Source organism: Battus philenor, unplaced genomic scaffold (genome assembly GCF_028537555.1).
Source record: "Battus philenor isolate CCGP_79_NKW_IND1 unplaced genomic scaffold, ilBatPhil1.0.hap1 SCAF_6, whole genome shotgun sequence".
Taxonomy (NCBI): Eukaryota; Metazoa; Arthropoda; class Insecta; order Lepidoptera; family Papilionidae; genus Battus; species Battus philenor.
Genome location: NW_027181726.1, coordinates 2110153 through 2128781, shown reverse-complemented (window position 1 = coordinate 2128781; position 18629 = coordinate 2110153). Strand labels below are relative to the sequence as shown.

Here is an 18629-nt window from a genome sequence, read left to right as displayed (position 1 = left end):
CGTCATTGCCCGCCTATGGGTTGATTATGTCGTACAAAATATTTAACGTAATGTATCGATTCCATTCCAATATAACACTAAGGCGATTTTTGTATATCAACGTACACCAATGATAACTGGACCGTTTGAATAACGTGGACATAATAAATAAGAACCTCGCGCTATCGTACAAGATAATGTTAAACAATACAAACGAGTAACATTATCACGACAATCACAATGATTTCGAAAGAAAAGTACCTACGAGTTCTTTCATCAATGTAAAAGTGACTTACCAAGGCGAAGAAGTTTGTGTGGCAATCCTCGAGGCTAGCACCGTTTGTTTGGTGATTTTGATGCGTCATGGTAGTCCAGGGCACTTCATTTTCATTTCACAACACTAAAAACGGGTTCAATCTTAAAGAAACCACTCAAAATCTTAAAATCATCACCGACATTTAGTGAAGTTTTCACCTTTCAATGGCGACTGGAAAATGGCGGATAGGAAACAACAACCCAAGCCGATGGTGCTGCCAGCAGCGGCAGAGGCGAGTACTAAATTCGACCAGAAACATTGATGCGTTCTGTTTCACGGCTTGTAGTTTGCAAGCCTGATTCTTAACATTATTGAAAGAAAAATAAATAACATTAGTATAAAATCGTGTTTCTCGAAATTTATTTATGCTGTTAAGTTTGGGAAAAAACAATGAGGTCTCTATTAAAATAATTGTTAGGAATGAGATGCAGAATAAAATCTTTCTAAGCCTGTACTGCGCAACATGAATCTGAAATGTGACACTAAATGACAGTTGTATAATATAATTTTATGATCGACAGATTAGAAAAAAACCAACGTGATTTGTTTGTTTTTATAAAATATCTTCATAAATAATCGAAATGTTAAGAAATGCTATAGTCAATTTACCTCGCACGAAAATTCAGGTACGTTAACCTAATTTTTATTGAATTTTTGGCCGACTTGTATGACTTAGATGTATAATGTTGGTTTTACTTACAGTTCAACTTTGTTAGAAACGCTCAAAAGCGCTATCCTAAAGTGGATAAAAAATTACAAGCTGCCGCTGAATCTTTAGCTGCGAGAGGGTAAATTTTCATTATTTTTTTCTATATTCTTTAGGTTATTGCTAAACAGTATAACACCTTAATAAACATCCTCTTGTAAAAGTTTCAAAACGATATGTTAAGTTTATTTATGTATGAAGTATTGAATCATTGTTATAGTAACATTTTCTATTCGTACTTTTGCAATAATTTTCAAACCTTATTCAAAAAAGTCTGCTATGTGTCTTTTAACATCATAGGTTATTGTGGTTGCTAAAGATAGCAATAGCAATAATTCAAAAGTAACTGCAGAATATTTTTAATTGATATCAAATATTGTATTAACAATAAAAATATATTAGTTTTTATTTTACAATATAAATATTACATTTCAGATTTCTTCGTCCAAACAAACCTTGGGATCCACCAGTCAACATAAATGAAACAATTCTGAAAATATGTACTGATAATGGTCTGAAACCAAATTCAGAATTTGAAACCCTTGATGTGAAATTTAAAGTACTAAAGGCATGTTTTGAAAAGACCGGTCATAGTGTTCCAAACTCTCTATTGCACACAATTGAAAATGTTGGTAAGTGTTTCAATGAAAAAATGTTGCTTGAAAAAGTTTTTCATTGCACAAACTATGCTGATGGTTGAATTATTACTGGCACATTTAAAAAATATTAAAAAAAAATACTCTAGTGAATGGGACAGATATTTATACTCCTTATGTGTTCCTTTCACTCATTCACATGTGTGGTTGGCAAAGCACTAACTATTGACTCTTGTTTGGTAAATAAAGTATTATATGTAATAAATTGTAAAATTATTATCTTTGATTAGTTGTGCAGCTTTTTGTATGGGAATTTTTTTGTATTTGTTTTTTACAATGAATTGTATAGTACTAATGGGACTTTCTGTTCCCTGAGTTTCAAATATACCTAAAGTTCCCACAACTAATGTTAACAAATATTTCAATCTAGTCAGTATAAATAGCTTGGAATAAATATATAGTTAATTTGTATGTGACAGAGGTCCGAGAAATATAACAGTGAAACTTTGTATAACCTGCTGGGATACACCTATGATTAAAGTTTGTTAGGAGTGAAAATAAGCTCATTTCTCAAACAGGCTTCCATAACAGTGTTAGTATTGTCATTTAAAATCTGGTTGGGTAGGTGGAAGAGTCTGGACCAAAAAGGTGATTGCAAAATTGCAAAAGTGATTGTCAAGTTCTAGGACAATCACTTTTGCATTGTGAATCTATGGAATGATGTAAAGTTACATCACTTTATCGTTTTTAAACTTGCCAGTTTAACCCTTTCCTTGCCACAGTCCGTTCCGCCGAAGTGACACTACTGAACCATGCATGTGCACTATGAAGTGTGCACAACGCATGGCGGTAAGCTGATGTTCGAATTTGTGTTCTCACTTGTGTTACATATTAAAATATTTTACTGGTATATTAACTAATAATAAAAGTTAGGATAATTCTAAGTAATTTATTTGGCTGGGATAAATCTTAAAACAGGGATCTACATTTAAGCCCACATTACATAGTGGATGCTGGCTGACTCCAGCGCTGGTACACACGGGTCACGCAGTGGATGCGGGCTAACTTGAGCGCTGGTAAAGGAAGGGTAAAGAATAGAAGATTCCCTTACTATGTCATAATTGATAAGTCATTTTTTGAAGGAATGGGAATGTAGCTTGTTCTTAAAGCTGGATAAATTTGTTTCCACATCTTCATATAACAGATGCTACAAGAGTAACTACTTTTGTTGTAAAACTTATTGCCTTAGGAAATTAGGTTGTTGAATATTCTGCAATCTGAGTTTGTCATAATAATTGCTTATGAGTGATCTAAGAGAGATCTTCTACAAGGTTTAAATTAATAGGTTTTGCCATTAATAATTGGCCATACCAAGTATCAAAGTAAATTCTAAAAAATAATTCTGCATGATTATGATAAGTGCAGTGAAATTTCATTCCCTCTCATTTTGATTATGTGTATACACATTTGATATTAATTGTATCTGTGTTATATATTTATTTGTTCACAGAGGATCTACAAGAGTTCTATGATACCCCAGTAGATGTATTGACACCATTTGATGCCTTGAAAAAGATGGAATTACCCAAAAATTTACATGTCCAAGAAGATTATGTCCGTTTCCATCCTGGTAATACCATTTTAAACTGTATTATATTTCTACCATAGAAATAATGTTTATTTATGTATTAATTATTTTTTACAGATAAAGACACCTTGTTTAATGGCAAGTCGGCATTTCCCAAGAGTTCCACAATTGTGTCTGGTCTGAAAACAAGAAAGAAGTATGAAGGTTACACTGCCAAGAGGTCTTGGCCTTGATTAATAGTTTTTTTTTTAAACATGTAAGATAATATTGTGAAATAGTTTTAATAGATTTATTATATTAGTTCAATGTATTTTATTATTACCCCATTGTAGATAATAATTAGTTATCAACTTACATTTTTATTTGAATTAAATGGCTGTTGTGAAAGTTTTTTTACAAGAATATCCTGTGACGCGGCGTGTATTACTACTATCACCAAAAATTTCATTATCAAAATTATTACTGAGCAAATGGACATCCATCTAATGTCTGAAATGGGGAAGCACAACAATAGCATGCTTGAGCAGGATTTTGCTAGTCTAAACCAAAGAGGATAAAAAGAGCTAATAAATTAAAAAAAAAGTTTCTCTTAACGTCTTTTATGGAGTAATTGATATCAAAAAACCATTTTTGAAAAATGTGAACCTTTTCTGTAAAGACCTCTAGTTGAATCAATATCATAGTTGGGAGAAAACCGTGTTAAAATGCGGGTGTAACACTAGGTCCTACAGAGAGGTCAGCGCTTTTTAAAATTAATTCAGCTGTTGTTGTTGTCCGGCAACCTTGAACAGACAAGATTAGCTCGTGACCTGGCTTTTAGTTCGTTGTCCCGCGAAGTCAATCTCAATGAAGCTGGACAAAGCGCTACGGGTATCCACGTTAACTCCATTAAATAAATAGATATGAATTAGTGAATTAATAGTTATATGTATATATATATATATATTTCACCCTCATCGATATAACTTGACGATGTTTCGTATCAGTGGCTATGCCAGTGAACTTATCTTGAATAACCTATTGTTTATTTTGCTAAGGTTCTCGAGTAAACTCTCCTGCTGAGTAGGTGTAAAGAGATTATGTTAAATGTTAATTATGTTTAAAAGCAAGGATTCTTGCAGTCATTATTGGTAATACTTTAAAAAATATATCTGTCATTGTCAAAGATGACTTATTGTCAAATTGTGCTTGTATAGTAAACATTATTTTATCACTGTTCCTCATCGAAGTATTGCATTATTAGTTAAAAAATAAATGAAAGGTGTCAATTAAAGTCATATGAAATTGTTACTTTTTACATGTTAATCATATGGAGTTCAGAGTTATCAATACCTTAATAACATTTACCAGACCTAAGACACTTTTTTCACTAGTCTTACGTTAATAAATCTTAAAATTGGTGAATACAAAAGCCATAAATTATATTTACAATGGGCTTTTACAAATTACTGCGGCATTTGCTGCACTCAAATTATCGTAACCAAGTGAAGAATGTAGTAGATAAGCGTAATAATGTAATATTTAGCCAGAGGAGATATTTATATAGTAGTTCAAAATTTTGCGTGAAAATGCATATGGAACACGAGTACAATTATGCTTACAGCATCATGGAAAATAAAGGTTATGCACTAAAGATTAATTTTGATGATAAAATGAGATCTTCATCAGTACACTCTTTACAAGACTTGTTATCACAAAATTGGTCACAAGAAAAACCTAAAAAGATTTTTGAGACTTTTCCTCTTCTGGGCCAAGTGTGCTCTGAACAAAATCTTTGTATATCCAATAAAATCTTTGATGATTTTATTGACAATTTGACAGATAACTTGGCAGATGCTAGCGATGAGGAATTAAAATCTGTATTCTACTCTCTATTAAATTGGCCTCAGGTAAAATATAATAGAACTAGAAATTTTATTGAAGTTTGGGTAGCACTTGAAGATGAATGTTTAAAAAGATTAAAACATTGGACTTATGATGAGATGTTGATGTTTGTGACTCTTTTCTATATGCTAAACATTATAAGGGTGAGTGATTTTCCCCATAAATGTTTACTGAGACTCGCATCAAAGGCTAAGCACTTAACACCTGCACAGCTTGTTCAGTGTATGTTTTTTATTGGTGTTCGAAAATATTCTCCTGATAATGTACACAATTTTGAAGTCTGTATTAGTGAGAACTTTGATAAATTTACCATTGATGAACTTGCAATAATATCAATGGGTTTCTTTAAAGGTAAAACACCTATAAGAAATATTAATTTTGTTGAAAATATAATAAATAAAATGAAAGAGAACTCCTCACAAATACATGAAATTTCACTAATAGCTTTACTTTCTATTATCCACTATTCAGTAAAATATGGAACAGATGATACTATATACAATTTACTAGATAAATTACATAGTGAGATACCTAGATTATCTGTGCTCTGTAATGTGCATTTAGGGCTACTTGGAACATCTACATCAACACTACACAAAGGTTGTCTCAATGCCATAGCTGATAAGATTAATGCATCTATGTCAGAAGCAAGAATAAAAGATTTAGAGAGATTAGCTTTAATTTTTGGTACACTTAATTATAAACCTAATTGTAAAGATTTATTTTCTAATATCATTAAAGAATTTAAAAAACCTGAAAGAGAGCCTGAAATTAATTACCATGGAAGATCATTTGCTTGTGGCATTGCCAATCTGGGTCTCTTGGGACTATATGATCAGGAATTAATAAAAAAGGTGCTCGATCCCATATTTTTGGAAAAAACATATGGAAAATACTGTGTTACATACGGAAGAGAAATTTTAACTCTGCATAATATTGCAACAATATTTTTTAAAGACTCTAACATTAGCCCGCTTAGTGATAAAGAAGCAGTTTTATTGGCAAAAAAATACACATATTTTTTACCTGATGAAAAATTTCAGAAGAAATTCAATACCATAGAGAGAATCTTTTTGGATGTTTTCGACATCTTGAATGAATCCAGAGGTTCAGGCTATGTAACTGGTGGCCATGTTATTAGTCATCATCCAAGAGGAGGTTGTTTTTAAGTTTTACCTTTTATTTTAATATTTAGTATATTAACCGGCATTTGATATGGCATATTAGAAATACTCTATTCAGAACCATATAAAAAAGTAAAAAATTGGTCATACCAAATCAAATGCTGGATGATATATCAATTCACTATATACATTCTTATTGCAGATATTATATTATGCAATGACAGTAAAGGTTCGGCAGTTTCTGTGAGAGATGCCATTAACAATAATGGACTGCTATGGAGTCCCCCGGATAGTAAAACATGGATTGTTCTAGTAATTGGTGGAAGAAATTGTCTTATCCGTAATACTAATATACCAAGTGGTCAATACAGTAGTAAAATCAGAGAGCTTAAAACCTTGGGATTCTGTGCCGAACTGGTAAGTGCTTATGGCATAAATCTAGGATTTTTTTTTAAATATTTTTTATGCTCATAATATGTGGAATTGTTTCCAGGTGATACCGGAAATATTAGCGAGGTGTGAAACTAATGATGCAAAATTGCAATATCTAAATGACTTGATTAATAAAGCTGTTAAAAATAAATAAAAGATATTTTTTTGAAGTAAACGATAATTTTATTTAAAATACGCCAAAATTACATATGTATGAGTGTCCAGGTGGATATCACTAACAAGCCCTTTGCTGTCACTAAACAATACTGTACAAACATTACTTAGTTTGATTTCAAATATGCAGTGAATTTGCACAAGAAACCGTGTGTTTAAAGGTGCTTACATGAGGAAAGCACCTCATTTTGTACCACACAATTGTGGCAAGCACAAAATATTACATCGGTATGAATAGGCTGCCTACAGTACCCGGCGATAAATATTGCACATCTACCTTTGGAAAGAGAAAATCGGTTAATTTCGGCTTCGTAGAGCGTTATCTCGTCGCAAAATATACAAATTGACGTATCATGTCTCTAAAAAAACGTTTAGTTTCTAAAAGTATAACGCGACATTTTTTTCCAATTTCGAATCATGCGGTATTTATGAATCCACATTGAGCCCGCCTGATGGATTAGTATAGCCGTAAAGGTACGTGACGAGATGACGTATTTTCTATTTGGGGTTCTTAAAATGGAAAAAAATTAAAGTACTATTAATAATAATTAAAAACTTGTCAGGATGACGTATTATTCCGTTGTCAATAATTAAGAGTCTATTCTTAAAACTTTCCCAATACTTTCAATAAGTTGCCATTACGTTACGTTTGAATATCCTATCAGAATTCTGGCATTAGCTTGTAAGCTACAATTATGTTAATTTTTTTTTCTAACAGTCTATATGAATGCGAAAAATACCATGAAGATTATTTTTTTTAATCATATATTATTAACCATGTCTGTTGTAAGCACAAACCATTTATCATCATTAGAAGACGAGATCTTGTAGTTATTTTTCAGGATATTGATACAGGCCTATATCATACATTTTGTTTTTTGTAATATCTAGTTAGCTTATGGTAAATCTTGGAGTATTTCTTATTGGACGTCTAAAAAAAAATTTTATTTAGGACCTAAAACGTTACCATTACTTTTCTTACATGTTTATGAGAGATCGACATATTAAAGATGCCCGGCAAGCTAGCTACGGTGTTTCTGTCATATATAATGTTGACTTCTGGGTTTATATGACTTTTGAAAATTTTAAATACATTTTTAATCGATGCGTTTACACAATTTATTTTAAGATGTACCTACCATAATATAAGACGAAAAATTATATATGATCAAACTCTAGATCTATATATTCAACAAGTTAGTGCTACAGTAACGAAAAAAATCGCCACGAATCCAAATTTTTAGTAATTTCAGTAAAAAAAGAACTAGAATGGTGACGCGCTATAAAGGATTCTTGGCTATACACGAGAGCATTTTATGCTTTGAGGCGCCCCAAAGCATAAAACCTGGGACTAATCCAATTGGAAACTCTCTGACCTACTTCTATCCCATAAGTGAAGTTAGAGAATTGCAAACACTGCCTAAGCTTGCTTGCTTACTTACAGAAATTAATATTGCTGTTATATATATTCAAGCAACCTCAGTTCGAATTATCAGTGTTACTAAATAGTATAATCTTTTAATATATAAATAAAATACATAATAATTGTCGGTAGCATTATCGTTAATTGACCGAAGAACGGAAATATATCCTTTACTGTCAATGTCACCCGTACAAATGTCATTGGTGAAAGTTTGTAGTATATATTTTTTAAGGTTATCAATATTTTAGTTTGAAGATGTATTATTGTTTGCATCTAATCAGATGTTACGGTATATAATAGGAGAAATGGTATAAATATATGAAGATGAGCGCTCTACTTATATTTTTATTTATCGTGTTGGCTATTTACATTTGTGTTTCATGGTAAGAGAATTTTGTTTTCGTATGTTGTTTGTTTATACCGACACAGGGAATTATGTTATATTTACTTGATAGTACTCGTTAAGTATGTAATACATGGTTATTTCTTTTTTTACTTATTAAAATGTTCATATGATGCTTTATATTGTACATTTTATAAGTAAGGATACAATATTTTGAATATATTAACTTTGTTTAGCGATATTATGCCCATCATTGTTACTATTAGACATTATAAAATTAAATTTAGCTAGTGTGATATAAAAATATTGTTTTGTATTATGTCAAACATTGTAAATAAAAAAAAAACTGATGTTATTTAAAAAAAATATATTATTTATTAGTGAAGTAGTAAGTCTGCTAGTAGGGTAAATTAGAGAAATATTTTTTTCGAATTATCTGTAATTATTGAAGTTACGCTAGAGGTTATTCGGCCATTAAAGTTAAGGTGAAATATTTAATAACAGTAAAAGTAGCTTTCTCACTGTAGATGTCTCTAAAGCTTTAATCCAGAAAATAAATAGCATTTGTCATTACAATTAAATCACAGAGAATTGTATTGTTTATTTTTTCCTTATAAGAATAAGTGTGACTGCTTATATGTATATTTACTAAATTACTTTATTTTTATATAAAATGAATGTTTTCACTTAAAGGATATTTGTTTTAGGTTACTCCCTACTTTATTAGCATGGCTATTCAAGAGGAAATATCATATAAAGTTGAAAATAGGCAGAATAGCAGTGCCTAAGCTTATCCTGCGGGATGTGAGCCTTTCTAAAGATGGATATTCTATTGTAAGTTACATTTTATTATGAATATATGTTTTTTATTTAATTGTAGTTAAGAAAAAGTACTTTAATATATGCACAAACATGTCTACTAATTTCTTATAATATATAAATTGTAATGTCTAAATAAAATAATAGTAAAGAGATATAAATATGTTTAAATTTTATTAAAACATTTACATATGATTTTAGGTCAATTACATGTAAATAAAATTTATACAGCAAAGAAAAAAAACAAAAAGCTATATTGTTTTAAATGAATTTTGACATACCTAACATATTAGGCTACAACACAAAATTATAACACGGCTTTCAGCATTAAAACTATCAAAAATATTAGGGGGACCGGAAAGTAATGTTGCTTTCTTAAGTTTAATTCACATAATTATATTTTTAACCAGTTTTTATATCTAATCAACAGTATATTCACCTTTGTTGTCAACAACCTTTTGCCATCTAGTATACAAATTTTCAAGTTATTCTGTAAAATATGTTGACAGAAACATCATTACTTTCCTGTCCCCCTATTTATAATATTATTTACTTAATTCTTTTACATATAGTTATTTTTATTGCAAAACTATATTAAATCAGCGCTACAGTTATATCTCTCAGTACAGTAATATGGTAAATATATGCATTATTGTAGACATATCTGTAATAATTTTAACATTAACCAAAGTATGAATCTCATAAGGCAAGGTTGATCATTTATTAGTCAGTTGAATATTCTTGGGTAATCCATTTGCATCATAAGGGCATATTTACACTCAATTTTCCTTGCCACTATATCCTGGGTGTATATACACAGCTTCATTCTTCATTTTACATTAAAATGAAATATTTGAGTAATGACGTACAAAATAACAAAAAAAATGTTAATGATCTCAGGTTAAATTTCATATTTCTATATGATACTAATAAAGTTATATACTCAACATACTTGCTGGATATAAATAGTTTTTTTTTAATTCTTTTTAAATCATCTAAAAATAATATGCATCAAATGGCATTTAAACATATGTATGATACAAGATTACAAGAAATTCTTAAGTGACATAAGAGGTAAATAATTTAAATTATTCCATTATTGTTCTGTTTATAATAACATTCTGCAGTTTACCTCATAGCTATGAAATGATAACATTTTGTTTATCCTCAGTTTTCCAATGACATTTGATGAATTTTTTTTATTTTCACTACATCTAAAAAAAATATAGCATCATTTTAAGTGTGTTATGTGTTATAGGCTACTGACAGACATTCAATTTTGGTTTTACTTTGACTTATTCAAGTTTTCAAAATGTTTGTACAAAATATAAAATATTTAAACTGACTGAACTTCTGAATTTGCTTTGGTACAATAGTAAATCAGAATGCTGTATACTAATATTTTTGGGATGGTATGACTGCCCAGAGCAGATATTTCCAAAGCGGTGGAATTGTTTTCACAATAATTTTAATGATAGAAAAATTATATGTCCCACCCTTGTCCCATGTTAAACATTCCTCAACTTAAGTTAATATTGTTTCATTTATTTATAATATCACATTAAAGGCGGGAATAGTAGTAATACTATTTATCTCACAAATCGGTTCATTGAACTTTGGACCACTAACTCCACAGTATAATAATGATCCACCTCGACATCTTTTACTAGACATCAAAAAGCCCAACTTAATTCGGATAGATAATAAAGGATAAAAGTATATATCTAACATAACTGTTTGGTTTGTGCAGAACACGAAAAAAGCAAATTGAGAGTCTTGTAATGCACCTCTTCACCGAGGCGAGTTATCAACATTATCACGCTAATAAAAACTTCTAGATTCTTCTCATTAACATGTACTTTAAAACATTTTTTGTAATTAGTGTTTAGTTCATTTATAATATTTCTTACATTATACTTTTAGGTTTAAATAAACTTTTTAAAGTCAAAATTTATTTATGATTATACAAAATATCACCCGCTCTAAGACAAAAAACGAGGCGTGGTGGTCGCTGCGTTACCTAGCATACTTTCTTCAAGATTCTCCGCCTTTAATGTGTTATTATCAACATAGCACAAACCAACCACATGAGAAGGATGTTCAAATCTCAATTTGCTTAATTAAACTTAAAGCTCTGTGGGTTCCAAATGCCACAACAAACTCAGAAGTGTTCTTTTGTGGTCACTTTAAATATTTTTGATACAGGAGTAGAACAATAATCTTTCAAGCATTGTTATCATTTTCAAAATTCTACACTATAACAGTACTTTACAAGAATTTATTTAATGAAGTTTAATTTATTTAAATATTATTTAGAGATGATATATATTGTAACGCTATACACAGTTGCTCACAAAAGAGTTATTAATATATGAAACCTATTATAAGATATATTATACATATTTATACATCTAGTGCTAACTTTATGTATGTTGCTAATCGCTAATTGCTATATTTTCAAATAATAAATGTCGATATTTTGGCTTTAGATTATATATGATACAGCCTTTTATTAAAAATAAAAGTTTAGTTTTGCTATACTATAAAATATAATAAATAAAAATTCTTCAAGTTTCGTATGACTTCGACAGTACAAGGTCAAAATATTAGAAACACAAGCATTTGTGTGCAAAGTAAGTTTTCGTAGGGTTAGGGTGAATGCACCCTAAGCCGGAAGCGGCCAAATGATTTTGCAGATTATCATCTTACTATCATAATGATTTTTGAATGTGGTAATGGCGTTTATTTATGATGGTCACAATAGTAGATATGTCCACACATGGACAAAACCCAAACTTAAAAATTAAAAATAAATAGTAATCTTAAGATTTATTATTTTTTAGCACATCGGTGAGGTGTCATTTCGCAGCAGTTTTTTCAACTCTGAAATTAACAAACTGGTATCCGTAGTTATTAATAAGATTCAAATAACAAACAATTCGGAAGAAAAAAGAAGCGCAGTTGTTGAGACAATACTGAAGCCGTTGTTATCAAAACAGAATTCTGTCTCTAAATCAGATGGAACTGATGTTGGCACTGCTGAATCTCTCGATAGAGAACTTAGACGAATCACACAGAAGAAACTATTAGATTTTAGAAATAAAAAATTACCACCAAGTCTGATTATGTTCGCTCAGGTGAGTTTTATAACATTATATAAGGAGAGTACTAGAATTTTTATACTAGATGATACTAGAATACTAAGTTAGATACCTCACAAATTTAAATATCATCTTTGATACACGAAAAATACTCAAACACTTGATTTGTTTAATTAATTGTTCATTAATAACTTGTGGTTCAGTGGGGTATTGCAAGGAACTCTATGTACTTGCGTTTTCAACAAGATCTTTCTGCTCTATCTTATGACATGATGTTGATAAAAAAAATTGTTTTAAATTGTTTTCATAGTTCATGGGGGTGCATGTGGTGGAGGCGTCGCTGATTATCGTGAACGGTGACCCGCGGTCGCCGTGGGTAGTGGAGGCGCACGCGGGCGAGGTGCGTGCTGACGGGGCGGCGGGCGGACCTGCGCGTGCGCTCGCTTTCTGCGCTAGTCTCCTGCGCCTGCGCTTTTCCTGCCGCGCCGACGGCCTGCTCGAAGCCTCTTGCAGTCTCCATATCGAAGGAACTGTTAAGGCGGACGGTCCTCTTAATGTTGAGGTACAAAGATTGTTATAATAAAGTGACTAACCAAAGGATAAAAAAAATATGTTAGATGCCATTTTAATCCAGGACGTATTCAGAACCTCAATAGAGATATTCAAGAAAGTATGCCCATAACCCAGAGGATTGGCAAATTGTAATGACGGTCCTTGGGGCCTCATGGTCTGAAGTGGAGATCACGGAGCTGCTAGCACAGCGGAGGTCTTTTCCCACAAGTAGGAAAGACGACCTTGTTATCTTCATGGTAAAACTCTGGATGCTGGCCGCTTTCTACCAGTTCTTTTGGAAACCTACCTGATTAATTGTTTTAATGTCGTAATAAATAATATTTATTGACAAAAATAACTCTTTTTAGGTGTTACACGCCAAGACTACTGATAATGAGATAATCTAAAGATTTTTACATTTATGCTGTGGTTTGTATGATAAAAGAAAATTGTTCTGATAGAGAAATACCTTTTTTTCATCTATTTCCTTTATAGTTGCATAAAAAAAATATTAGTAAAAAAATTACCAATTTATTTTTTGAGTTTTATGCTGTATTTTTGATCTTACAGAAAATTCACACAGTATTAAGCAATCCAACGATATCATTGCAAGACGAGGTCTATCATTTTATACAGAAGTTGAGAAGAAGCAAACCTCAGAGGCCCAAACATGTTATCGAGGACCATGATCACCTCAACACGCTGATACCTCGACTCTCTCCAATTATACCAAAGGTAGTAAGCTAAACTATGTGATTATAGCTTCTAAATATTCTTCTCCATTATTGATCCTTAGTGGATAATAAATTATATGAACGAAAAGTATAACAATGCTACCACATTCAGTGATAAAATTTAGTAAAATATAATTATTTTCCAGATTTTCAGTTTAAAAATCGAAAAGACGGCTATAAATTCCGGAGGCAAGGCCACTACAACAACCCTGCAAAGTTTACAAGTAAAGTATATATTTTATTAATTATACATAAACCATATACACTTATTTAGTTGGAACGGCAACAATTGCTTTATTATTTTAGTATAGTACGCGTGCAATTGCAAGTCAACTTTAGTATGCGAGCGGTATAACAGAAGAGGGCGCTATATACAAGACGCACATGAGATATTTGAGAATGGATGTAATGACGTTTAACTACTCGTCCTGCCATTCACATACCATAAGATGATTATAGTGTGCGCGGTGAAACGAGAGTGAACTCGATTGACAAGACTCACAAGAGATACTAAGAACAGATATCTTAACGCTTGACTATCTGCCCTGCCGGTCATATACCTTCAGGAGGCGACTAGTTCTTATGCGAACGGTAAACTTACTTTTCCAAACATAAATTTAATGATTAAATAGCAAAGAAGGTTGCATCAGCGTCCGACCAAAGATGGCGCTAGCGATGTACGTAGATATATGGAGCAATACATTTAATAAATATTAAAAAAATGGTAAAAGAGCACTTCCTTCCCATCAAAAATAGGATATTGTGTAGCATATCTTAATTAGTCGTATTTATGTAATACCTTTCCCACTTAAATATTTATATGTATATAGAATACATATATGTACTATATATGTATGACTTACACATTCTAGTATGTATATATGTTTGTATATATGAATGTATTTGTATGTACGTATATCCAAAACTGCCCCCTCACCTTCATGTCTCATCTCCATCCAAAGGTTGTCTTGTAGAGATCGACTCGAGCACCGCCTTTTATACCATGTGAATCGTTTCTTTTTTTCCACTCTATTTATTGTCTATAATGTACAAAAACGTGTTAATAAATAAATAGTTATTAGCTAATCATTAAGTAATTTTTATAATTAATTTAGATTTTCGTCTTAACGGTGTTCAAAAAATATCTTGGAAATGATGTTAGATAAGGTAATGTCAAGTGTTGCATATCGCAGGTGAACTCTCGATTCAGTGCAGCGCAGGTGGAGGGAGGGGAATCGGGTGTGCCGCAGGTGTACGTGGCCTTCCAGGCCGACCAGCTGCAGGTCATCTCAGAACAACACACGCTGCTGTTCTTGAACAAATTAAAGCTGGATGCCAAGGTTGGTTGCTTATAATTGACCAGAAATCCTGCTTTATTGTGATGTGTGTTTTATGTGATATAGCTTGGGATTTATTGATATAACTTCAGCTGATTAATGACACCATTTATATTTGTTCTGGAATATTCTTTATTTAGGTCGGGTTTGGAACATGAGCTAGCGTGTGCTTTTATTTTTTTGGTTGAACGGTACCATTACAGAAGAACTAATTACATAATATTATCGATGATAAAGCGAAAGTGTATCGTATACATATGCATTTATATCTTGATGCACGCAAGTGTTAAAAGTAAAAAAAGTGTAGCCTTTCTTATCAGAAGTTTATGACCCAAGCGTAAAGAAGATCAGTAATTAAATCGTATATGATATTAAACATAGCATATATAGCATAGAATATATATAATATGTATATAGTATGATTCGTTATAGGTGTGAAGGTTTCAAAGCGGTAAATGTAGTTTATGTGTCAGCAAAAATGGCTTTTATACCAATAATCAATCACCCTATGTATACATATATATATATATATATTTATATATACACACACACACACATATATATATATATATATATATATATATATATATATATACATATATATATATATATATATATATATATATATATATATATATATACATATAAACATACAGGTATAAAACGCCATTCAGCATAATAGTGAGTACTATTTCGGCCAATCGTTTTACTTAACAAAATAGCATTTTTATTTCAGTTTGGATGTAGAACATGTTTATTCTTAAACAACTAATACAAAAATAAAAATTAATTGATTCGTTATATTTTTTTTGTAGTTGGAGAAGGGGGTGCTGAATTTGTACCTGATAATCAGCACGCTCAATATCTCCTACACTCACGAGGATATGTTCCAGTGGTATCTCTCCACCGTGGACAGGAGCAAGAGGACTATACCCATGCAGATCCAAGAAGACACTTGTAAGTATGGATTCCTGGGTCAAGACACTACATATGGATATCTTAGTGGATCAATGTCGATAGTATAGATAAATTTATAACTAAGATATAATGTTTGTTAGAATATTAGAAACCTACAAACCTTTTGCATCTATAATGACCGATTTTTAATCTGCACGACAAAATTGATATTACGTGAGTTGCCAGTTTATATAAGTAGTGTTGTGACACTATCTGAAATTGACGTTAGAAAAATCAAGTAATTTTAATATTTGCGTTTTAAGTTTTTCCATAAAAAAGAATTGAGATTTAATTTTGAAATGTTACATGCCCAAAAGATTGGTTGATTTAGATGGACCGGACATAAATGTCGTTTCTACCTGCATATTTAGCGAAAAACCGATTGATTTTTACCGCTCCAGCATTGAAAATTTGTATACTGGATGGCAATAGGTTGTTGATAACGAAGGTGTATATATTGTTGATTAGAAATAAAAAATGTTAAAAATGTAGTCGTGTTAATTTAACTTAAGAAAGCGACATTACTTTCCGGTCTCACTAACATTATTTCACAGTCCCGAATTTAAGCATGGCAATAGATGAATATTCACTATTTGCGTTCATTTTTGTAACTAAGCGAACACTAGACTGTAACTCCGCGAACATTGCTTCACTTCGATACCCAGTAAAGTGCCGACTATCGCATTGTTATCGCTTTCTATCGCTAATCTAACGAAAACTCTTCATCTTCCTCGAGACCCACTGGCTGGTAATTTCTAGACGCTTCGACGAGGGAACGCAAGGTAAAGAAACTAAACCTTTAAAGCACTAACCTCTATTGGAGTCCGTACTTTATTTCATCTCACTCTCTATTAGCTGCCAGTTACAGTAAGATGCAATAAATGCAAGGAAAGCATAATGGAGTCCACATAACTGCTTTGCCTTAATAACCCCAACTGAACCTTTTGTTATCGCGCCGTCAGCCCCGATAGGCTCGTTGGTGGTATTCACCCTTTGTTCCCAGCGGTCTGTTAGATATTTGGGCGGTTGTCACAATATATTTTGTAAGTCTTTACGTTCTCACTTTTATCTTAGTGTTATACTTTGTCCACCACACCTTCGTGATAAAACCACTCAACCATTATGAATTTACATTGTAAGAATAAATGAATTCTTTAATGTTCTAAGGCTGTATATTTACACTGTGACTGTCCACACGTATAGAATACACACGTACAGAGCAGTGTTTTATTTGATTTGAAACTTTATTAAGTTGCTTTATATAGAACGACGTAAAAGCGATAAATTAAAATGGTCGACTTAATTAACTTTGTTCATGCCTGAAACTTGTTTTTTACATCCTTGAAAAGGAAAATAATGGGGTGACAAAAAAAAACAATTAAATTTGTCGTGGGTTTCTTCTCAGGACGCATTTGGAATTTTAGTGCCTTTAAGTTCAAGGATGCCTTATAGGGGTGATTAATGTGATTGATTGTTGATTCAAGTTTCTATCAAATGCGGATCTTCTGTAATCTTATATGAATAGTAATTAGAGTGGTTATGTCGCGCAGCGGGGGCGGGCGAGGCTGCTTGGCTGCAGGCGGCGCTGCGCAGTTGCGTGGTGCAAGGCTGCGCGGAATTACGCGCCGTGACGCTGCAAGCACGTCGTCGCGCTCGTGGTCCTTGTCTCTCCGCCGGCTGCGGGGGTCTCAAAGTCAAACTCGATCAGCTGCTCGAGACTAGAGGTATATCTTTTATAGAATCAGGCGTTATATTGCGGAAGTCCATCCTAAGTAAGAAAAGGACCAATTTTTGGCCACTTCCGCGGAAGTCGTGCAACAAATTCACACTCACACATTAGCGACACTCTGTGTTTGGCACTAGTCGGTGTAACATAACTCTTGAAGATGCCCTGTGAAGGAGTGAAACATGTGTTGAGTGATTTAATGGTGGCAGTTGTGTAATTCGCATTGTTTGCCGCTTGCGCATTTATCAGCGGGCTGACGGGCGGTGCACTTTGTTGCACGACCGCCACTGCATGCGCGGAAGTGGCTATGTATTGGTTTTTTTCTTACTTAGAGGTATATCATCACCATCATCATAACACCAGCTGGTAGACGCAGTGTCCACCGAATCACCGCGAATGTACTATATCCTTATAAGGTTACATATATTGTCTTATGAAATAAGGAAAGTCTGATTTAATTGGGACTAATAAATACTGGCTTTCAATACAGATGTTGAACAACCATATCTGTTTGTCCTAGCTATTTGATGAAAAGCTTTCATAAATTTCACCATCTGTTACCTGTGAAGACAAGACTTTCTAGGTTATTATCGTTAATCAAAATATATTACAGACCTTGTGCTCAGTGCAAATATCGTTGTGAAAAAGTTGATTTAATGTCTACAAAAATAAATTTTGTTTTTTGTAAAATACAAAACCTGATATTTTTAACATTTTCATTGTTATACGAATATTCCAGCATGTAGTTTTTTTTTTAAATTAGATTGATGCCCTATGTTACAGTTTTAATCTACTCTGTGGTTGTAATAAAAAATAATCTCTCGCCAAATTTTTTCTT

The 18629-nt window shown here is 32.2% G+C and overlaps 4 protein-coding genes across 5 annotated transcripts in view; 3 read left to right on the top strand and 1 right to left on the bottom strand.

Moving 5' to 3' along the window:
* The window catches only part of skd (mediator complex subunit skuld), a 112677-nt gene extending 112203 nt beyond the window's left edge, over positions 1 to 474 (bottom strand). For both annotated transcript variants that reach the window (XM_068774020.1, XM_068774021.1), the window contains exon 1: positions 276 to 474. In XM_068774020.1, the coding sequence (XP_068630121.1) occupies positions 276 to 344 (69 nt within the window). In that variant the 5' untranslated portion in view covers positions 345 to 474. The remainder of the gene's footprint in view (positions 1 to 275) is intronic.
* Positions 475 to 802: 328 nt separating this feature from the next.
* On the top strand, positions 803 to 3474 carry mRpL50 (mitochondrial ribosomal protein L50). The gene is made up of 5 exons (XM_068773876.1): positions 803 to 921; positions 998 to 1083; positions 1437 to 1633; positions 3108 to 3227; positions 3303 to 3474. The coding sequence occupies exons 1-5, from the start codon at positions 877 to 879 to the stop codon at positions 3416 to 3418; spliced, it is 564 nt and encodes a 187-aa protein (XP_068629977.1). The 5' UTR covers positions 803 to 876; the 3' UTR covers positions 3419 to 3474.
* A 972-nt stretch (positions 3475 to 4446) lies between these two features.
* Positions 4447 to 6779, top strand: LOC137930306 (FAST kinase domain-containing protein 5, mitochondrial-like). The gene is made up of 3 exons (XM_068773535.1): positions 4447 to 6227; positions 6396 to 6610; positions 6687 to 6779. The coding sequence occupies exons 1-3, from the start codon at positions 4616 to 4618 to the stop codon at positions 6777 to 6779; spliced, it is 1920 nt and encodes a 639-aa protein (XP_068629636.1). The 5' UTR covers positions 4447 to 4615.
* A 1695-nt stretch (positions 6780 to 8474) lies between these two features.
* Positions 8475 to 18629, top strand: part of hob (hobbit) — a 40353-nt gene continuing 30198 nt past the window's right edge. The window contains exons 1-9 of the mRNA XM_068773529.1: positions 8475 to 8605; positions 9273 to 9399; positions 12228 to 12521; positions 12796 to 13047; positions 13608 to 13772; positions 13918 to 13995; positions 14965 to 15111; positions 15924 to 16065; positions 17616 to 17789. Coding sequence (XP_068629630.1) covers positions 8541 to 8605; positions 9273 to 9399; positions 12228 to 12521; positions 12796 to 13047; positions 13608 to 13772; positions 13918 to 13995; positions 14965 to 15111; positions 15924 to 16065; positions 17616 to 17789 — 1444 coding nt within the window. The 5' untranslated portion in view covers positions 8475 to 8540. The remainder of the gene's footprint in view (positions 8606 to 9272; positions 9400 to 12227; positions 12522 to 12795; positions 13048 to 13607; positions 13773 to 13917; positions 13996 to 14964; positions 15112 to 15923; positions 16066 to 17615; positions 17790 to 18629) is intronic.